General features: G+C 35.9%; 1 protein-coding gene across 3 annotated transcripts in view; it reads left to right on the top strand.

Annotated features, from left to right (window-relative positions):
* Positions 1-4173: 4173 nt before the first annotated feature.
* Positions 4174-24171, top strand: part of LOC100577980 — a 51255-nt gene continuing 31257 nt past the window's right edge. For 2 of the 3 annotated variants that reach the window (XM_003250771.4, XM_006566205.3), the window contains exons 1-2: positions 4174-5770; positions 18273-18543. In XM_003250771.4, the coding sequence (XP_003250819.1) occupies positions 5696-5770; positions 18273-18543 (346 nt within the window). In that variant the 5' untranslated portion in view covers positions 4174-5695. The remainder of the gene's footprint in view (positions 5771-18272; positions 18544-24171) is intronic. The other variant, XM_006566206.3, reaches the window with a different exon arrangement.

The following is a 24171-nucleotide window of genomic DNA, read 5'->3' as shown; positions in this document are numbered from 1 at the left end:
TCGACTCCTGGAATTGGATTTGTGGAAGAAGAAATTTGAAAGTATTTATAATAAATTGTATATATTTAAAATTTAAAAATAAGGATCAAAGTAAGGATCTTCCAAGTCCTAGAGTTCTTGCTTCTTCTCCTGGAATTGAATTTGAATTGGAAGAAGAAATTCAAAATATTTATAAATTGTATATATTTAAAATTTAAAAATAAGGATTAAGCATTTTCCAAATTCTCGAATCTTCACTTTTTCGATTCCTGGAATTGGATTTGTGGAAGAAGAAATTCGAAAGTATTATAATAAATTGTATATATTTAAATTTTAAAAATAGCGTAGAATTAACAATAATTCGAAAGTATTTACAATAAATTGTATATATTTAAATTTTAAAAATAGCGTAAGGATTAAATATCCCCTCGAGCCCTGGAATTGGATTTGTGGAAGAAGAAATTCGAAATATTTATAAATTATATATATTTAAAATATATATTTAAAATTGTATATATTTAAAATATATATTTAAAAATATCTTAAATATTAAGCATTTTCCAAATCCTCAAACCCTAGCTTCTTCAACTTCTGAAATTTGGATTATGGAAGAAGAAATTCGAAATATTTATAAATTTATAAATTTTTACATTTAAAAAAAAGTAGCGCAAGAATTAATCATCTTCCATGAAATCTTCGATCAAGTCCTCCTTTAACTCCTGGAATTGGATTTATAAAAAAAGAAATTCGAAATATTAATAAAAAATTGTATATATTTTAAATTTAAAAATAATTTAAAAATAAGAATTAACCATCTTCCAAATCCTCGAGTCCTTGCTCCTTCGACTAGAATTAGATTTGTAAAAAAAGAAATATTTATAAATTGTATATTTAAAAAAAAGTAGCGTAAGGATTAAGCATCTTCAAAATCCTCGAATCCTTCGACTCTTGGAATTAGATTTGTCGAAGAAGAAATATTCATAAATTGTACATTTAAAAAAAAGTAGAATTAACCATCTTCGAGTCCTCTTTTACCTTCTAAAATTGGATTTACGAAAGAAGAAATTCGAAATATTTCTAAATCGTATATTTAAAAAAAAGTAGAATTAACTATCTTCGAGTCCTCCTTCAACTCCTTGAATTGGATTTGTGGAAGAAGAAATTCGAAATATTTCTAAATTGTACATTTAAAAAAAAGTAGAATTAACCATCTTCCATGACATCTTCGAGTCCTTCTTTACCTCCTGAAATTTACGAAATAAGAAATTCGAAAAATATTCATAAACCATACATTAAAAAAAAAATATCGTAAGAATTAACCATCTTCAATGACATCTTCGAGTCCTCCTTCACCTCCTGAAATTTACGAAATAAGAAATTCGAAAAATATTCATAAACCATACATTAAAAAAAAAAAGTATCGTAAGAATTAACCATCTTGCAAATCCTCGCTCCTTCGCCTCCTTCAAATTGGATTTACGAAAAGCGCGAAAAGGAGCCGCGAAATCTCGTCCCGAATACGTCGGGACGAATTCCACGATATCCACCCACGCACGGATAAACTCTCGCATTCCTCTCCCATTCCGTTATCCCGTTTCGAGATCGAGTGAAAAACACTGTTCCACTGCTTCCTCCCTTCGAACCCTCCATCCTCCAATACTTTCTCCCCCCACCGTTTGAAACGAAACCCTTTAAAATTCTCGAATTGAAGAAAATTAATCGTTCCACGCAACGTGTATCATTATACTTCCAATCCTCCTCCCCTTCCATTGCAAATTCGATGTCACTCCCCCCCCCTCCACGTTCACTCGTCCCATTTATGAAGCGACGCGTTCAATTTCGCTTCGTTCGTTGGATGCACGATGCATATTTTTCATACTACGCTAGTTCGAAACAGGGAAAGTCGTTTAACCCAGATTGCCAGGGTGGTTATTGCCGCGATACCGTTACATCTCGATATTTACGCGCGTTACATTTACGAAAAAAAGAAAAGAAAAGAGAATAGAGAGCTGGTCAATTTAATCTAGCTTTCGATAGGTTCCTGGGTATTACATTGGGTAATCTCTAGGATTATGCCTTGTTCCATCGATCTATTATTCAACGAGCGCCCCCTCCCTTACGAAGAATTTATACAGTTTTATCGAAAATTGTCGAACCGAAGAGGAAAAATTTGCATCTGTAATACTTTTCGTGGCAATTTTACGTAATAATCCAGCCAGATTTTCAATCGTGTTGCTCGCAGCAACGGTTGTTTCACGGGTAAGCGGGTGAAACCGTACGTGGACACGCGAGGGCAGCGCGAGGAATGTCAAACGTTGGTATCGGGAGGGGAGGGGAGGAGGAGCGGTGAAAAATCTCGCGGATAACCGGTTACGCGTGTTCCGCCTGTACTACGCCCTTCCTCGTAATCGTTCATCCCCCCTCCCTTGTAAGACGCGAATCGAACAAATTTGGAGATATATATATATGTGTGCGAGAGAGAGAGAGATGGAGACATCGATACTAATACTGGCAACACGCATAATCCGAAACGGTTAATAATAATCCCCTGTAAGACGTATGGTTATCGAGCACGAACAAATTTTCGAGAGGATTTTAAATTCCGCGGGGATTTCGACCGCGTATTATTTGTAAAATTGTATTAACAATAGGGGATAATTGGATCGAGCGATAAAAAAAGACGTTTTATTTTTCGAGGGAGTAGAAGAAATGACGCGAGGCCGAATAATCGAGAAAAATTTTGTCCTTTCCGAATTCGAAAACGATCGATCGGGAAGAGAATCACTTTACTCACATCCTCGCTCGAAGGGTAAATATAAAATATTCCATGATATATAAATCTCTATTTATATACGAACCGTTCAATTTCGAGTTGAATTCTAATATTTCATTAATACGGCACGAGCATTTATAGATTTATATACTCTTCCTTCGAGGATCGAATATCGTTATTACCAAATACACGCGCTAAATAATAAGATCCTTCGTAATTAGTAGAAAAAACTCGAATAAAATAAAATAAAATTAAATAACAAAAAAGATGTCTGAATATTCTTAAACTTCGAAATTCTCTCGTTTCTTTGGAAAAAAAAAACGAACACGATCTTGGAAAAATCTTCGCGATAAGATTCGCGAGGATCGTTCGCCGTTCGCCTGGCCCCTGGCGCACGGCGACCGCGACTCGTCCCTCCGCGTGCGGTGTTGCGGTACACACAGGTGCAACGCTGTACGTGCGTCTTATCTGTAGACACACCCCCCGCTCGGCTGAAAGTGGTTCACGGGAAGGGTACGGGGGGAGTGGGGAGAGGGAGTGGGAGAGGAGGAGGAGGAGGAGGAGGGGAGGCCGGTGGACTCCCGGGTGGAGTGGGGTGGGAGTGGAATTAGCGGAGGAGGGGAGGGGTTGGATCAAAGGGAGAGGGGGAATAGCCGGAGGGAAGGCGAAAGGAAGAAGGGTGAGCGAGACGAAGTGGAATGGAAATTTGGGATTTCGATGGAAAAGGAGGTGTATGATTTTGTCCTTGTTTCGGATTGGAAAAAGAAAAAAAGAGAAAAGCAAGAGGGGTTTGATTTTTAATTTGGAATGATAAGAAAAGACAAAAATGAAAGAAACAAATAATATTATCGAGTATAAAATTTGAAAGAGGAAAGGATATCCCTTTTCCCTTCGAAATTTAGATCGATTCAGAATTTATCGTAGAAAAATCTTCTATCGTAGGAATAAAAAATAACCTAACATCCTAACAAATCGAAGAAATAAATAAATCTCTAAACAGAGAATCCCTAACGATTTTATTTTAATTACAATTAAAAACAAGAATCGGGTTTATTTTAATTTAAAACTATTATTAAAAAAACTAAACATCCCAGAAGAGGAACAAGAACGAGAACAAGACGCGGAACAATCGAGAGCGGCGGATCGAAGAGAGAGAGAGAGAGAAAGGAAAGGAAGAGAAGCGGAACGGAAAAGAAAGGGACACGGAAAGAGGGGGAGGGGAAGAAGACACGATCCGAAGGGAAGGGAAGAGAGAGAATCGCGCGGATGACGAAGGTAAGTTCCGGAGGGTTTGAGGGTGAACCATCCGAGTGAGCGAGGACCAGGATGGTCCTCGACGGTGGGCGATGGTAGCCGGCGAGGTGGTGGGGTGAGAGCGACGGGGGGTAGGGCGTCGTAGGGGCAGAACCAGCGCCGCGACGCTTCGCCACGCACAGTCGCGGCTCGAACGCCGTACCATGCGAACGTGTTGTTCTCGTCGGTTCGCGTGTCGTTGATACATACGTCCATATACACACACACACATACGTATACGTACATTGTCACACACACATATACACGTATATCTATACGTTTTTTTTCCTGCTCCTGCTCCTGTTCCTCCTCCTCCTCCTCCTTCTCTTCTTCCCCCCTCCTCCCCATTTCGTGCGCCCGTCGAAATGTCCACGATCCGTCCCGATCTCGACGGAACGGTAGGAACGATCGAGATAACGCGAGAAATAGTTCGAGGCGATACGTTTTTGTTTTGTTTCTGAATCAAGGGGGAGGGGAAAAGGGAAAAAGAAGAAAGGAGAAGAAACGCGGATATATTCGTCTCGACGAACGGTTCCTTTTTTCGAAAAAAACTGAAGTGAACTTTTCTTCTTTCCACGATGAAACTTTTCCCTTTATTTCTCCTATTTCCTCCTTCTTCTCCTCCTCCTCCTCCTACTTTTCTTCCTTTCATTTAAAACACGATCACTTCGATCACTCGCTCGATTGTTATACAAATCTTTCGGAGGAAAGACTTTCTTCTCTCGCGAGGAGTGGTTAACGAATTCGTTTACACGAGTGGTATTCATTAATGTACACGTCGAACGCGAAGTGTCGATTGGTTTTTGTTCAAAAGTGAATTCTCGAAAGAAAGAGATATATATATACATATATATACATATATATATATATACACGCGAGATTGGTGGCGAGGACAAACATTGGGAGGACGAGAAGTGTTTCCTAGATCGAGCACACGACAGCACGAGGAACGAAAAACGAGGGACACGTGTGTGCGTAACGATTCTCTTCTCTCGATCTCTAGTCAACTCTACACACAACAAGTGCGCGGATTGTGCGGGACTCTGTCTCTATTGTTCATTCGTTCGCTCCACGATATTATTAATAATAATAATAATAATAATAATAACAATAATAATAGTAACATTAATAATAATAATTATAATAATAACAATAGTAATAATAGTATATAACAATAATAATAATAATAACAATAATAAAAGCGTTATTAACCAACGGGCTCGATATAACCGCGAAAATAAAATAAGAAGAAACCACGACTAAACGCCAAAACGGATAAAAGTAATCGTAAATAAATAAGTAAGGAAAGAAAGTGTGCACGCTTTGTAATTTGTAATCGGATTGTGTATCCGGCCCCGAAACAAGATCGACTGTTTTCAACCGCAATTACATCGCAATACGGGATAAACGATAAACGGATATGCGATTGTGCGAATTCGACAACTTTTTGTGCCGAGGGGAAAGGGGAAGGGAAAGAATTTCGCCCGGATCCTCGTCTCCTCGCAAGGAGTTCGCCATCCATCCCGTGTTACGGTGAAATCGAAGTGACGATCGGTAATAATAATAATAACAATAACAATAACGAGAAGAAAAGAAATGGCGGCGACTTCCCAACCGAGGGATAATTATTGAGGGACTCTTCGCGAGGGAATGGATTTTCAGAGCGCTATGGACACGTTCGTAGAGGCATGGATGGCTGCAAACACGAAAACGGATCAAGTACAGGTATTTATTAATTATTATTATTATTATTTCGCTCCTTTCGAATCGTACGAAGGGTTGTTATATAATCGCGGGGTTAACAGGTTAACGCCGGTTGAAAAGTAACCCCTACCCCCCTCCGCACATTACACAGCCAATTGGCCACCCTACACCGATTTCCTCCGCCCCCCTGCTGGCCACTTCGACTTCTCGTTCCGCTCAAACCCTCTGCTCCCCTATCCCCTTAACTTTACATCGATTCACCACCCATTTGCTTTTGAAAATTGATCTTTTATTTTTTATTGTACAAATTTCTACGAGGATAAATATTATTTTTTTACTCGTTCGCTCGCGACGGAGTGAAGCTTCTTTTTTTCAAACAGGGGTGGATTTCGTAAAAGTATTACGAGTGAGAGAGAGAGAGGGAGGGAGAGGAGGGGGGAGAGAAAGGAGGATAATCCTTGGTAAAACCGCGGATCGTGCGTGTTGCATAGGTGGGTTTACACGTGTACGTGGCAGGGGGTCACGGGTTCTGACCACGATACGGATGTGCCCCTGCCTTCTTCCTGTGTGCGCCCACGACCACGCTCTCGCGTTCTGGCATTTCAGTGCAATAATAATGCCGCGTCTCCATTGATCCCTCCTGCCCGAATATCGCCATAACTTTTTTCATTCGATTCTCGAAATTTCCCTTCTCTCATTTAATTATCCTTCTCTTTTTCTTTTTTTTTTTTCTTCTTCAAAGCCCTTCGTCAAAAGTTGGTTGATTGATGAGTTGGGGGGAGTGATAGATTTTCTTTCTCTCTTCAAAAGCCATAACTTTTTCCACGATTCTCGAAATTTTCCTTCTTCTAATTTCTCTTTTTCTTTTTTTTTCTTCTTCAAAGAGATTTTCTTTCTCTCTTTAAAAGCCATAACTTTTTTCACGATTCTCGAAATTTTCCTTCTTCTTCCTTCTTTTTTTAATTATATATATTATTAATTATATAATATTATATATATATTATATAATATTAATTATATTTAATTATATTATTTAATTATATTTCTCTCTTTTTTTTTTCTTGAAAGCCCTTCGTCAAAAGTTGGTTGGTTAGTGAGTTGGGGGGAGTGATAGATTTTCTTTCTCTCTTTAAAAGCCATAACTTTTTTCATTCGATTCTCGAAATTTTCCTTCTCTCTTCTTTCTTTCTTTCTCTCATTTAATTATCCTTCTCTTTTTCTTTTTTTCTTCTTCAAAGCCCTTCGTCAAAAGTTGATTGGTTGGTGAGGGGGGAGTGATAGATTTTCTTTCTCTCTTTAAAAGCCATAACTTTTTCCACGATTCTCGAAATTTTCTTTCTTCTAATTTCTCTTTTTCTTTTTTTTTCTTCTTCAAAGAGATTTTCTTTCTCTCTTTAAAAGCCATAACTTTTTTCATTCGATTCTCGAAATTTTCTTTCTCTCATTTAATTATCCTTCTCTTTTTCTTTTTTTTTTTTCTTGAAAGCCCTTCGTCAAAAGTTGGTTGGTGAGGGGGGAGGGGGGATAGATAGATTTTCTTTCTCTGTTTAAAAGAGAGAAGTCTCGTTTCCGAGACGAGATATTCCCGTTCCGGGGGGGATTCGGTGGCGTCGTTTGGCGGGGTTCGGCCCCTCCCTTCCCTTTGCGACGCTCCCCGTGACACACGGTGCAACACAGGCGTGTTCCGCTTCCGCTCTTGAAAAATCGAGGGGAGACGTCGATACGTAACCTACGCTATAAGTAAATTTCTTCACCTATATTTCTCGATGTATATATATAATTCGGTTAAATCGCGTATTTTTTAATTATTGATCGTTAACTATGACGCTTTCTTCTTTATCTTTCTTCGTAATAGAAGATAATTCAGATATCTAAATTGTGAATATTTTTTTCACTTTTCGCTCGATATAATATTTTTTTTTCTCTGATAAATTTCTTTTTAATTATTAATCATTAACTATAACACTTTATATTCAGACGTAATTAGATATCTAAACTGTGTATAGGGAATATTTTTTAATTAACAATAAATGTAATTTTCGATATAATATTTTTTTTCACTGATAAATTTCTTTTTAATTATTAATCATTAACTATAATACTTTATATTCAGACGTAACTAGATATCTAAATTGTGAATAGGGAATATTTTTTAGTAATAATTAATAACAAATATACATTTCACTCGATATAATATTTTTTTTTCTTTAATAAATTTCTTTTTAATTATTAATCATTAATTATAACATTTTATTTGTAATAGAAGATACATTCACAATCATAACTAGATATCTAAATTGTGTATAGGGAATATTTTTTAATTAACAACAAATATACATTTCACTCGATATAATATTTTTTTCTCTAATAAATTTTTTTCTAATTATTAATCATTAACTATAACACTTTTTTCTCTACCTTTCTTCGTAATAGAAGATACATTCAAACGTAACTAGATATCTAAATTGTGTATAGGGAATTTTTTAATAATAATTATAACAATAAATGTACTCTTCTCTATCTTTTTTCGTAATAGTAATCTAGATATCTAAATTGTGAATATTTTTTAATTAACAACAAAATGTACTCTTCACTCGATATAATATATTTTTTTTTAATTATTAATCATTAACTATAACACTTTCTTCGTAATAGAAGATATATTCAGACGCAACTAGATATCTAAATTATATAGGAAATTTTTTAATAATAATTATAACAATAAATGTGCTCTTCACTCGATATAATATTTTTTTTCTCTAATAAATTTCTATATCCACGATATATATACTCGGATAAATCGTAAATTTTAATTATTAACAACAAATGTACTTTTTACTCCATACGATATTTTCTTTTCTAATAAATTCCTATCTCTTTCCCTATATATATATATATATATATATATATATATATATATATATATATATATATATATATATACATATTCACTAGATATCTATATTTCACTAGATATCTAAATCGTAAATCGCGTATAGAGAATATAAAAATATATGTATTTTTTAATTATTAAAAAATAACAATAAATATATACTTTTCACTCGATATTATACGTTGTATAGATTCCTAACTTAATTACCGACGGATAGAATATACTTTTCCTATACGGAGACACGGCTTCCCCACGGTTTAACACCGAGGGATTAACACGTTAAAGATAAGAGAAAGTGTACGGGCGGAGGGGAGGCCGTTCCAAATTTCTCCGTAATAGCGTAAAAGAGAGCACATTCCGTGAGAAGATAAAGAAAGATATATATATATATTATTTTCCACGTGTGGAAGGTGTGCGTACGCAGGAGGAGGATAGGAGGCACGCATGGTCACGGTATTTGACCACCCCAGCTACCGGAATGATTGTAATCCATCTATCCGGCCGCAGAAGCCGATACGTCAAACAGTTCGTGGTACGCGCACACGTACACGCGCATGTGTTTTTCTTTCTCTTTTTTCTCCTCCTCCTCCTTCTTCTTCTTTCCCCCCCCCCTCTCTTCCTTCCCCTTCCCCGCTTCCTTATCCACCTTCACTCCATGCGCGGAGTTTATCTCTCCGTGATCGTGGTGGATATCTTTATTAATATTTATGACAATGTTGCGATATTTACGTTTACAACGTCGTTTGTCTGGTTAAAATGTTTCGTCCCCATGATTTACGTCCCCGGCAATATTTATTCGTATTTATTATCCACCGCCTTCGGTTTCGTACAGAAACGTGTAAAAAGCCGTGTTATTTATGTATTTCTTCGGAAATTAAATAAATTTAATTTAAACCTCCTTTCGAGGTTTAAATTAATCGAACTGTTTCGAGTATATTCGTGAGTATTTTTTTGTCTATGTTTTGATAGTTGGTTTTTTGAGGGATTTTTTTCGAAAATTAGTAAATCAGTTATTTTTTCTGTCGAATTTTTTATCTTAAATTATTTAGATCGAACTGTTTCGAGTAAATTGTGAATAAATATTGGTTCATTTTTTATTCTTTTCGAAAATTAATAAATCAACCATTTTTCTCGAATTTCTTAATCTAAAATAATTAAATTGAATTGTTTCGAGTAAATTGTGAATAAATATTGATTCTTTTCAAAAATTAGTAAACTAATCATTTTCTTCAAATTTCTTAACCTAAATTAATTAGATCAAATTTCGAGTTTCGAGTAAATTATAATTAAATATTGGTTCACATTTCAGGAATTTTTTTCGAAAATTAGTAAATCAGCCATTTTCCTCGAATTTCTTAACCTAAATTAATTAGATCGAATTTTGAGTTTCGAGTAAATTATAAATAAATATTGATTCGTTCAAATTTTCATTCTTTTCAAAAATTAGTAAATCAGCTATTTTCCTCGAATTTCTTAACCTAAAATAATTAGATCGAATTATTTGAATAAATTAAATATTGGTTCACTTTTCGAAGCTTCTTTTCGAAAATTACTAGGCCAACCATTTTTCTCGAATTTTTTATCCTAAATTAATTAAATCAAATTTCGAGTTTCGAAAAATTATAAATAAATATTGATTCGTTCAAATTTTCATTCTTTTCAAAAATTAGTAAATCAGCTATTTTCCTCGAATTTCTTAACTTAAAATAATTAAATCAAATTTCGAGTTTCGAATAAATTATAAATAAATATTGGTTCACATTTCAGGGATTTTTTTCGAAAATTAATAAACCAGCCATTTTCTTCGAATTTTTTAACCTAAAATAATTAAATCAAATTTCGAGTTTCGAATAAATTATAAATAGATATTGGTTCACATTTCAGGAATTTTTTTCGAAAATTAGTAAATCAGCCATTTTCTTCGAATTTCTTAACCTAAAATAATTAAATCGAATTGTTTTGAATAAATTGTGAATAAATATTGGTTCACTTTTCGAAGCTTCTTTTCGAAAATTACTAGGCCAACCATTTTTCTCGAATTTTTTATCCTAAATTAATTAAATCAAATTTCGAGTTTCGAAAAATTATAAATAAATATTGATTCGTTCAAATTTTCATTCTTTTCAAAAATTAGTAAATCAGCTATTTTCCTCGAATTTCTTAACCTAAAATAATTAAATCAAATTTCGAGTTTCGAAAAATTATAAATAAATATTGATTCGTTCAAATTTTCATTCTTTTCAAAAATTAGTAAATCAGCTATTTTCCTCGAATTTCTTAACCTAAAATAATTAAATCAAATTTCGAGTTTCGAATAAATTATAAATAAATATTGGTTCACATTTCAGGAATTTTTTTCGAAAATTAATCATTTTTCTCATTTTTCAGGAATTTCTTAACCTAAAATAATTAGATCGAATCGTTTCGAATAAATATCGATTCAAATTTTCGAATGGAAAAGGAAAAAAATATTAAACATCCTTGAAATTTAATATTCGATATTTAAAACAATTTTTCGTATCCTTCGTAACGTTGGTTTTAATAAGCTCGAAGCGATGATCTCTCGCTTTCCTTCTCCCTCCTTTTCCTTCCTTCCTTCCGTCCCTCCTTCTTTCCTTCTTTCTCCTTTCCCTAGAAAGAACTAGAACTCGCGAACATCTGGTAGCGCGAAATTTACGTAATCGCGATCGAGTGCAAGTATCAATCCGTGGATTATCTATAGAGGGAAGAGGGGCCAATTATTGGATACGTGGATATCGGCCATCTGATATTTCGATAAGCCTGATTAGAATGTTGCACGATTAACTCGTAGAACCGTTAAACAAGATTTTAAGATTTTAATTCCCATTCTAGATATATTGGATATAAAAAAAAACAGATATTACAATCGGTCTGTGTTCTTCAATCTCTCTCTCTCTCTCCCTCTCGTTAGAGATAAAATAAAAGGGAGGAGAGGGGGAGAGAGAATGAAAAAGTACTTCATTTTGCTTTTTACGAAATTGCTCGTGGTCAATCGACGCTCCGTCCAACGCAAATTGAAAGATCAAGATGTACGCTTAGTCATTGATTTGATACATCAACAACGCGTGCAATGGAATATTATAAAACCGGTGGGAAACCAGTTTATCGACGCGAGATCGTCGTGAATTGCTTTTTTTCCTTTAAAAATTAATCGACCGATAACCCGAAATAAATTCTAGCGAAATTTAGCGTTAAAAATTTTGTTTGAACGTATTTTTGAAATTTTTCCCGTTAAATCGAATTCCCATGGTTTCCATAAATTCTTTTATCCGATCGTTTCTCAAGTTCGAAATCGTTCGGTCAATCAAAATAATTTATTATCACGTGTAATCTCGTTAGATGAATTATGCATAACCTCTCGACGGATGGATTAACTAATCGATTCGAGACGATGTCTTTTTGCCTTTCTTCTTCTTTTCGCACAATTAATAATAAACTCATTGTTAGAATGAAAAAAAAATAATAACTACACTGTTATTTATTCAAATAATTGTTTAGGTTATTTGTCACATCGATACGTAACGTTAATACGTACATCACATACACTTGATTGTATTAGAAAAATTAACGAACGATTTGAACTGCCTGAAGAGGGCAGGAGTGGCGTAGGAAGAGGGCGTTAGTTGCAAGGATAGAAAAGACGAAAATTGGAAGGAAACGATAAAGCGTGGAACAACGCGAGGAATAACGCGGATTGTGCGACGCTCGAGAGTAAAGAAGGTCGCGAAATTTTTTGATTGTATATACGCGCATCAATTTAAAAGCTTTTATTGAGGCTGACGCGAGTAGACTGGACCTACGTTCAATTGCCAAACATCGTAGCTCGGCCATTTCTAGTCCGCGAGTTACGTAAGCTCGTTAGAGAGTGAGAAAGAGTGAGAGAGAGGCGTTCAAATAAATACGACGACAAAATTCACGGAACTGAATCCGCGGCTCTCCCCGGGCGAAGAAGGGCCGTGTGGCAGAAATTTAACATTGGACGACGATTAAGGTTATCGTGTTAACGGGAAACAGCTCTAGCAGGAAACGAGTCGTATCTCCGTTACACCCGGTAGATAAGCTGATCCGCCGATAAACGATGCCGAATCCGTTGTTCGCCACGTAGCTATTATTAATTTCTTGTGACGTTGCATTTTGCGTTCACAGTGCGCGACAACTTTTTCTTTTCATTTCGTTTTTTTTTTTTTTTCTTGTTTTAATAAAATGATTATCCTCGATCCTTGAAGTAGCTGCAGTGACAATTTTTTTCCGATTTGTTGTGTGTGCGATTTGTGTGTATGCAAGTCGTTGTGTCTTTTCGTTTTTTTTTTCTTGTTTTAATAAAATGATTATCCTCGATCCTTGAAGTAGCTGCAGTGACAATTTTTTTCGATTTGTTGTGTGTGCGATTTGTGTGTATGCAAGTCGTTGTGTGCGTCGTACGATTTTTTTTTTTTTTTTGGAAGGTAAATATCTTAGATAATTTGTGATTTGTTGCGAGATGCATACGAGAGTATATTTCTTTTTCGTCGTTGCGTATGGTGCGTTTTTTTCTTCCTTTGTTTTAGATAAAACGAGAGTGTTCTCGAAGTGTGATAATTTATGATTTATGCTTATACAGGGTGATTCGTGATTCACGGTACGAACGAGAGATTTTTATGGGTCAAAATAAAAAGGGAATAAAATTTGTATTAATTGATTCTTTATTGGATATTATCGATGATTAGATTAATGAAGGAAAATTATAGAATAAAATTTCCGAGAAAATCGAAATTGAACGCGTACAATGGGACGAATTTACAAATTCTTCTCGTAAAAATTAATTTTTAAACGAAAAAAAATATATTCTACGTTTCTTGCTCAATTTTCAAACATGAAAGCTACAATTTCATTATCCTCCAAATTACTTTTTTATTTCTTTCAAAAATAAAATTCGAAACGAAATGAACGAATATAGAGAACAAGAAACAAAACATTAAAATTTAAATTCCTCGACGAATAACAATTATATATCTTCCAAATTTCTTCTTCCTCAGAAATAAATTCGAAATATTCCAACATCGCCTTTACGAAAAAAAAGAAGAAACGAAGCATCGAAATTTAAATTATTCGAACAATACAACAATCGCATCTTCCAAATTTCTTTTTCAAATCTCTCTCAAAATAAATATTTCAAAATCATTTCAGCAACGCCTGCGAAAAAGGAAGGGAAGAAAGAGGGAGAGAGAAAGAGAAAAGGAAGAAACAAAGCGTCAACAATTTAAATTACCGAGCGAATAATACGGGCACACCTCGGGGAAGGCGCGGAGAGAGAGAGAGAGAGAGAGAGAGGACGGTCGTGCATCCCCTTTTCGCGTCACGTCCAAGTTACCGCGATATCACTTGGGGCGTTAGCCGGATAAGCCGCTAACCCCATCCACCTGTTGCCTTTTCTTATGCTCTCCCGCTTACAGCCGGCGTTCATCCTCATTCCTCCCGTGGAACGAACGAGCCAAGGAGGCTCTTCGTCGCCGCTTTCGTGTCCTCCTCTAACCGATCCACCTCCGGTGGATTTCGCCTTTCGCCTCGATTCTCCATTCTTTACGCACACACGCTCGCACGCGACACACGCACACACCGGTGTGCGTGGAGCGGCCTCTCGCTCCCCTTTCCTCTCCCCGCCACTTTGCACGCCTCGCATCCTCGTCCCTATCCTCCGTGTCCTCTCCTCCGCCCTGCCACCTCCCGCGCCCTTCCATCCTCTCCTTCCCTCTCTCTCTCTCTACTTCTTCCCTTCGATTCGACGGTACGAATACGTTGCGCTGCCCGCTCCCCTTCCGCTCCCCGCTCACGCATCCAAGCCCGGGTCTTCAGCGGTCTGACGTGTTTTTTGCGAGTGCATACCTCGAAGCAGCTCCCGAAACAGTAGCCGGTGCCCGGGTACAGTCCGTACCAGTGAAAAAATCAGCGACCTGAACTCTCCACCGCCGCTTCCTTTTCTCGAATCCATCGATCGTTTTCTTTCCTTTTTTTTTTTCTTTTTTTTTTCCCTCCTGTTTTTTCTTTTTTGCTTTCTTCCCTTCTCTCGCGTTCTTGTATTCCTTCCATTCTTTCTCGTTTTCTTTCGATATTATTTCCTTCTTCTTTTCTTCCTTCCTTCCTTCCTTTCGAACGAAGGAAGAAGAAATTTGGAAGGTGCCGATTATGTTATTCGTCGATTGTTTATTTTTTTGTTTTTTTGTTTTTGATGGACGAAGAGGATCGCGTTTCTCTTTCTCATTTTTATTGGGAGAGTAATTGGGAGAGAGAGAGAGAGAGAGAGAGATAGGAAGAAGGAAAGGAAAATATGATGTTCGATTTCTTCGAAACGAAGTTTAAATGAGATTTGTCATTCGTTGGAGTATATTTGGAGATCGGTTAAAAGTATAATTGTTTCTTTTTTTTTTTTTCTTTCTTTTTCCTCTTCTTGTTCTTTATCTTAACGGATTTTAACGGAACGGTGGGATAATCTAATCTGAAATTGAATCTGTTAATTTGGAAAAAGCAAAAGTCTATCTCTGAAATGAGCGTATCGTAATAGTTTATCCAGTTTATCTAAATCTCGAACGTGATAGATACTTGATGCGAATAAGTTCTTCGTTTCAGAGATTATAATCGAGTCTTATTATTTTCTTGTTTCTTCTTTTTTTTTTTTCGCGTCCCAACGAATAAGTGATATTATAATATCGTATTTTTTTCTTTTTTTTTTTTTTGCTCGTGTTCGATTATCTAATCAAAAATCTTGATGCAACATTTCAGATTAGATTCCATTTTTTTTTTTTTTTTTAAGATAAAGTAACAACGAATTATAATAAAATCGAACGTTACTTTATCGTTAATAATTTAATAATCGATTTCTTCAAATTTCTAATTCACAAAATCTTCTTTCAGTCTTTCGTCTCGAATGAATAAAATTTTTGAAATGTTTCAAATATTGTCATTTTAAAATTATTGAGATTTTTCATGTGTTATTATCTCATCGCTAGAAAAAATATAACATGAATTCGTCCAATGTATGTTTTATTCTTCCTTTATTCCAAGGATGAATAACCCCATCTGAGCAATTCATCTATTATAAATTTCCGAAATTTTCGATATATTCACGTTTTTTGAAAAAACTTGAGCAAATATTCTTACACATTTTTCCAATTAATCGATTAAGAATAAGAATCGAAAAGATACGATTTAATTTTCATATTTTCTTTTCTCCCCATTAAAGATTTTGAGTTCCAAAAATTTTCGAAATTTCTGATAATATCGCGTTCCTTAAAAAATTGAACAAATATTGCGATTCTTACATAATTCTATAATTAGAATAAAAATCGAGAGATAAAAGATTGCAAGATAATTTAATTTTTGTATTTTTTCCAAAGATTTCGAATTTCAAGGATTTCCAAAATTTTCCATTTTCAAGTGTATCACATTCTTAAGATTCTTCCAACGTGAATTGAGATAAAAATCGAGAAATAAAAGTTTATAAGATAATGATACAATTCAGTTCTCAAATTCAAAAATCTTCGATCCAAAAATTTCCAAAATTTCCAATTTCCAAATATTCTTAAAAAATTTTTTAAGCAAACATTTTTACACAATTCCAACATGAGTTAGAATAAAAGTAACAGATTATAAAATAATGATACAATTCAATTCTCAAATCCAAAAATTTCCAAAATTTCGAAATATTCTTAAAAAATTTTTTAAGCAAACATTTTTACACAATTCCAACATGAGCTAGAATAAAAGTAACAGATTATAAAATAATGATACAATTCAATTCTCAAATCCAAAAATTTCCAATTTCCAAATATTCTTAAAAAATTTTTTAAGCAAACATTTTTACACAATTCCAACATGAGTTAGAATAAAAGTAACATATTATAAAATAATGATACAATTCAATTCTCAAATCCAAAAATTTTAAAAATTTTCAATTATATCCACGTCCTCGAAAAATTGGACAAAGACATTTCGATTTTTACCCAATATTCCAACATGACTCTGAATAAAAGATAGCAGATTATAAAATAATGATATTCAATTCAATTCTCAAATTTTACTCTTCGTCCAAAATTTTCCAAAATTTCCAAGTGTATCACATTCTTAAAAATGCATAATTCCAATATTGAAATAAAAATCGAGAAATACAAGTTTATAAAATAATACAATTCAATTCCAAAAATTTCCAAAATTTCCAATTTGCAATTATATATAGCTCGAAAATACAAATACATTTCGATTTATACGCAATATTCCAACACGAATAAAACGTAGCAAATTATAAAATAATGATACAATTCAAATCCAAAAATTTCCAACTTCCATATATTACATCCTCAAAAATTCCAATATGAATTGAGATAAAAACCGAAAAATAGAAATTTATAGAATAATACAATTCAATTGTCAAATCCAAAAATTTTCAAAATTTCCAACTTGTATATATACCTCGATACAATATAATACAAATACATTTCGATTTATACGCAATATTCGAACGCGAATCGAGAGGCAAGAAGAGAGAGAGAGAGAGAGAGAGAGTGCAACGCGCGATGTTTCGAAAGGTTACGTTTGAACGACGCATATACCGACCGGGTTCGTTCGTATCCAGTTGCACGGAAACGGAGCGATCCAGTTTTTCAGAGCGACGAACGAAAACCGCGATGAGCGAGCCGCGGTGCATTTCGCACTTCGCCTCTACGTAGTGTAGGATTGTCGCATTCTGGGCCCACTTGACCCTCGTTGACACCGTGAACGGCTTAGCCGTTAGTGTTAAGTTCACTTCACTCATACATAAATCTAAGTCCGCGCTTTATGCCTTAGTCGGTCGGTCGTGAATTGACCACGTGTTCAGATTTCATCGGCGACGCTTAGATCATCCGCGGCCCAGCCTCGATACATCGCCTCGGCCAGCTTCGAAGATCCTCCTCTCCCCATCGGATCTTCGACACCGATCCATCCTCGCGACACCGCGAATTAAACGACGAAATTATTACTCTCGTCGCTTACGCTCCCCCCCTCCCCCCTCTCCTCAACGTTCTATTATTATAACCGTTCGATCCAACCATCTCTCTTCTCTCTTTCTTTTTCTCTCTCTCTTTCCTTTCCTCGAGTAGTTCACTTTCCATACTCGCGTTCGGAATAATTGGCACGACGATCGTTTGAATTTAGCGTCGCTCGTAACGGCTCGCTCGTGGAACAATTTGTTGGAAGCGTGGACGACCGCCGCGCTATCTATATTGCCATATTTTCGTATATATATATATAGAGAGAGAGAGAAAGATCACTTGTTGCCACATGTTTCTCTTGCTAGGACTCGAGGAGGAAATTTAATCGTCGGACGGACTTGTGTAACGGATCGTGAATAAAAATTTAAAAATTGTATATATATATATGTATGTATATATATATATATATGTATATATATATATGTATATGTATGTATATATGTATATATATATATATATGTATATATATATTCTTGAACGAATTTTGATGAAGAGATTTGTTAATAAAAGAGATCAATATTTTTCGAAAGATGAGAAATATGGGAAGGGGATAAAGGAGGAACGAGGAAGTTGAATTTTTTTTTTTTCTTTCTTCTTCGGATTGCAGAGCCAAGCTTTGGCATTGACACACAAGGCCTCGCCACCTTCGAGGCCGAGCAGTGTGTCCTCGTTACCGAGGAGCCCTCAGTCTCACCAGTCCCAACAGTCTCAGCCGCAGAATGCTACGCAACTTCCGCCTGTGCATCCTCATCAATCGCAGACACCCCTAAGCACACCCCAGACACCGTTTTCCGCGCACAATCAACACCCCAAGCAGGAGGCGAACACGAGCCCGAAACAGGAGGGGTTCGATCTCAGCAAATCTACCTCGAGCACGGGTGAGTTTCATCTTTTATTTCCCTTCACTCAAATCAAACCGGAATTCCGTACGATCGAGGCGAACTTTTTTTGCAACTGGATCGAACGTTTCTTTTTTTTTTTCTTTTTTTTTTTTCTTTTTCGGTGATAAGGATCTCTAGGGAATTTTTGGAATACACGTGGAACTGAATCGATGAAATTATTTTCGTAGCGATATTTTCTAAATTCGAGGGAATTTTTACGTGGCGATTTATATAGGGAATTTTGGAATAATATATACATAGAATTATTGTTCGAAATTATAGCGCGTGCGAAACAAATATGTAAAAATTTTTTAACGATTTCTAGGGAGTTTTGGAAATACGTGGACGTGGATTGAGCTGAAATTATTTTCGTAGCGATATTTTCTAGGGAATTTTATCGGTCTCCGTCGAATTATTACGATCGAGGGAATTTTTTCGTGGCGATTTATATAGGAAATTTTATAATAAATTTTTATATAGAATTAATTTTATATAGAATTAATTTTTTATATAGAATTATTATTCGAAATTATAGCGCGTGCGAAACAAATATGTAAAAATTTTTTAACGATTTCTAGGGAGTTTTAGAAATACGTGGATTGAACTCGATGAAATTATTTTCGTAGCGATATTTTCTAGGGAATTTTTTCAATCTCCGGATATTCATCGAATCATTATGATCGAACTCGAGGAATTTTTTCGATTTATATAGGGAATTTTGGAAATGTGCGTGTACACAAAATTATTGTTCGAAATTATAGCGTGTGTGAAACAAATATGTAAAAATTTTTTAGGTATTTCTAGGGAGTTTTGGAAATACGTGGATCGAGCTCGATGAAATTATTTTCGATATTTTCTAGGGAATTTTGAAAATATGCGTGTACACAGGATCGTTGTTCGAAATTATAACGCGTGTGAAACAAATAAGTGTTAATAAAACGTGTTAATAAAAAATTCATCTCTGTTTAATTATTCGAAAAAAAAACATCTTTTTTTAAATAATACGTATATATAAGATAGGTTTTGTGCAAATTTTTTTTATTCATTGGTTTAATTTTTTCATCCGGCAAAATTACCCTAGTAACTTTTATTTAGTCCGTATATTTGAAAAATGCGATATATCAAAGGAATGTCACTAGATCGAAAAAATGTTACTAAATTATTTAACCGATAGGACGCGCGTGAACGAATGAAATCACGTTTACCGGATCTAGGAAAGGGATTCGATACGCGTTTGCATCGTTTCAATCTTGAATCTCGAGATTATCGATCTCGACCGAATTACACCACGACGATCCAACACGTTAATCGAATCGCTCGTCTAAAAAATTGTTTACTCTATTATCTATAAAAAAAGAATGTTACATTCATTTATCCCCTTCTCTTCGAATCAATCTTTAATTCGAATTCATTATTACATACGAGCGAGCGAGAGAGTGGAAATTCTATTTAATAAAAAAAGAAGAAAAAAGAAAGAAAGAAAAAAATTCGATTCACAATTCCCCCCTCTCCCCCCCCCCTCCGTTTAATTCGCCGATAACGTAACATTCGCGTCGTTCGCACTTTCGGTTTAATGGATTCTATAATTAATTCCTGTGGAAACAATAAGAGCGATACTGGTTCTACTGTTCCCCGAACACGATGGAACCGTTAACGATCGTAACACGTTACAAGTAAAAAAGAACTCGCGGTAGAGCAAGTTTCCATCGAGAATGACGGAGAGAGGGAGAAAGAGCGAGAAAGAGCGAGAAAGAAAGAGAGAGAGAGAGAGAGAGAGAGAGAGCGCGTGTGTGCAGACGATGGAGGTCGCACGGAGGGGTCGTTAAAGCTCGTAAACGAGATAGACTATCGGCGGAATTTCCTTGATCCTCGATAATGCAGTGGAAACAATTTGCACGCGTCCGTTTGCCGTCCGGAGCGAACGAAAACCAGAGTCCGCGCGTGACTTCGAGACGTATCGATCCTCCTTTGACAACCGTTACTACGACCGTCCTTCTCTTATATATGCGCGCGCTGAAAACTATCGCGCGTCGCCCGCCCTATCTTTTTTATTTCTATTTGTTTACTTTTTTTATTATCCCTCGGGAGAGGGAAAAGAAATATTACGATTTATTATTTCCAAGTTAAATTTCTTGGAAATCGGTATCTGCCTCGAGGCTCGAGGAAAATTAATTCTATTATTCTGCTGCTCCTTTCTCCGCGTCGTTCAAATTCATTTTTTTGCACTTCGAACGGATTTTTTTTTTTTCCCGAGGAGGAGGAATAATTCAACTTTTTGATGGACGGAGAAAAATTTTATTTCTTGATTAAGGATTTATCTTTTGCTGGTAATACATGATCGAGACTTAATTTATTTCTCGGACCAAAGTTTTTTCGATTGGTTCGATTAATTCGAGATTTTTGAATTCGCTCGTTGAACAAAATTTTATTTTTATTTTTGCTCGATGATCGAATTAAATTCAATTTCTTTTTTTTTTTTTTTCATTGACGATACGAAACGAAGAAATTTTACTCGAGTTTTCGATGGAACAAAATTTTTTAATAATTGCCGACGAGATAATCGATCGAGGAAACTGGGTTTAATCTCTCGCGGATGATCTGGAGCAAACTTTTTTATCCCCTCGAAGGGGTTTTTCACTTCGAAGAAATTTAATCAAACTGACCAATTTCTTCGAGAAGATTTTTCTTCCTGCCGAAAAAACTCTTTTCGAGAAATAAAAAAAAATTATCCGTTAAAGATAAAGCAAACAATTATCATTTTCGAAATATTCGAAAAGTTAAAAAGTGGAATATTCGAAATTCGGTTGGAATTTCCACGTGATCGTGACTCGAGGCGAGATACAAGGGAAAAGTACATATTTGCCCTTCGAATTTCGAGCGACGAAGGCAAAAAGGGAGGAACCACGCACTTCTTAAATCCAGAGGATCCTCTTTAAATCTTCTAATGTCGGGGCTAATCCTCGATTTCCAGGCCATCCATCAAAAAGAAGGAAAAAATTGTTACTCGAAAAAGACTACTACCTATTCATAAATGGAACCGATAAAAATTTCTTCTGAGAGAGAGAGGGGAGGGGGAAGAATCGCGATAATAGGGTGTGTTACGTACAAGGCTTGCCAAGATTTCTCGTGCAAGGGTTGAGTATCGGGGGAGAAGGCTACCTTGCAACCCTTACGAACTTAATCCGGATTAAATTTGAATACCTGGCTATGTGGTCCGGCGAACACGTATATCGTCTTCCAACATACGATTGAACTCGTTACGACATTTAACCCTTTCTCCAACTCGATTCAGACCATCCTCCTACTTTCCATCCTCTCCCCAATTTACGACGACATATTTTCCATTCCAATCTAAGTTCAAACATTTAAGAGAAAAACGATACGACGTTCTGTTTTAACAATAAAAAGGTTTAACAACCGAAAGAGTTGCAGTATTGATTTACGAATACGCGTATATTATGTGTATATATATATATATTCTTTACGTATATTAATTACACAAAATATAAAAAAAAACAATCTTCTAAATCTACTAATAGATAAGAAGATTTTGAAAAACAAGACTCGAGTCCTTCCTTCGAAGAAAAAAAAAGCGAAAGAAATAAGATCGAGTCACAAAAAAATCGCATCACCGAAAAAATTCTATTCGATCCTCTATCTATCTCCTGTACAATAATAATAATAATAATAATAAGAAAGAATCCCTATATTGAAAAAAAAAAACGAGCAAAAAGAAAGGAAAGAAAAAAAAAAGGACGAATGGTGAGACTTTTAAACCGTCGGTATAATACGCCGGTATAGTGGATAATGGCCGGACTGTCGTGGAATACACAGGATACGCCAAGAGCGTTCCATCGGTGGTGCGAGTCGCGAGATTGCCGGTAGGAGTAGGAGTAGGAGGAGTAGGAGAAGAAGGGGCGCGGGGGGAAGGGGAGAGAGAGAGAGAGAGAGAGAGAGAGGACAGGAAGGAGGGAGGTGGGGGGAGGGGCGGGAGGGAGTCGGGATTAGCCGAGTTGTGTGCGTTGGATTTCGGATTTGGGCAGCGGGCGGTGGGAGGCGCACACTCGACCAATAATCCCGGATTAATCCCAGCTTCGGCCGTATACGTATACACGTGTACCCGATCCTGGGGTACACGCACACAAGCTCGGATGGCGAGTTACTGGTACACTCGCACGGGGACGCGCGTCGAGTCCGGTCAAACCGACGAGTCACCGAGAATGTGTGTGTTTATATGTATATATATATGTGTGTGTGTGTGTGTGTGTGTATAGTATGTATACATACATACGTATATATATATATATATATCTAACGGTCAAAAGTATCTGGTTCGCTTGTTTATACGTGGACGACGGCGTCCTCTCAATTTTTCCAAATTATTTGTTTCGAGTTTATCGGTGTCATTGTTGGATTAGAGTAGATTCGAGAATATGATTAAGTCGTTGAATCGGGTTGGGAAATTATAGTCTTTGATTTTTATTTTGTTCTCGAAATTTTAAAGGGATTTTACTAAAGTGTAATTATTGTACTTGAGGATTTTGTTTTCGATATAAATAATAACGTATTTCTAAATTTTGTTTGTTTGTTTTTTTGTTTTTTCATAAAATAGATTGATGTAGAGATTTAATTAAGTGTCAATTTAAAAGTATGGATTCTTGTTAATTTGAGTTAATTTGGAAATGTATCTCGTGTATTCCTATTATTTGATCGTATATTTATATATATATAAGAAAAATGTATTTATTAATCACCTTGTTTTAGTCAAAGTTTAATTTTGTTAAATTTATCAATAATATAAATACACATATTCATAGACTTTGAAAGGAACGTAAATATACAACATAACCTATTCTAACCTAACCAATTTCGATTCACCGACCAAACCGAGACTGTCAAAAACTTACGAACTGAATCCTCGCACAACTCCAATAATTTCATTCTCCATTCAAATCCAAAGCACTTACGAATCAATCCGCAACATTATTTCATCCAAATTCCAAAACTTCCAAATCTTCGAAGCCAAGTCTTTCTGAAAACCTTCTGAATCCGGTAGTCGGTAGATACGATTTTCAATCCACAACTTTATTTCCCCATTTTTTCCCCGCTCGCAAATCGCAAAATGGATCGATCGACCAAATCCTCGTTTCGAATCAAACTTTGGGTGAAAAACTTAAGAATCGTGGCGCGCGCTATTTCCACCTACGTGCGCACCTGCATCACGAAGAGCGCCGTGCACCGTGCGCGCCACCAAGCGGGAGAAGAGAACCGAGGCAAAGGATTTGGCTACACGCGCACAAAGCCACACGCACACATCCTTGCACACGCGCGTACCGCGCGAGGACACACACGGATGCAACGGCCAAAGATAATCCCCACGAATACAGAACCCGGATAATCCCCGTGTAGGACCCGTATATACATATATATATATATATACACACACACACATATGTATATATATATCCACACAGATGAGCGAGGCGCGGATGATGGTCCGCACAAAAGGGTGGTGGAGAGAAGGAGGGTGGATCAAGGGGAACGGGGCAGGACTATGGCAGTGCACACAAGGTTTAGAGGCTAAGCGGCTCATCCCCCGGGAAGCTTTACATCCCGTCCTGATAC

Source organism: Apis mellifera, linkage group LG10 (genome assembly GCF_003254395.2).
Source record: "Apis mellifera strain DH4 linkage group LG10, Amel_HAv3.1, whole genome shotgun sequence".
Lineage (NCBI taxonomy): Eukaryota > Metazoa > Arthropoda > Insecta > Hymenoptera > Apidae > Apis > Apis mellifera.
This window is presented reverse-complemented; position numbering and strand designations above follow the sequence as displayed.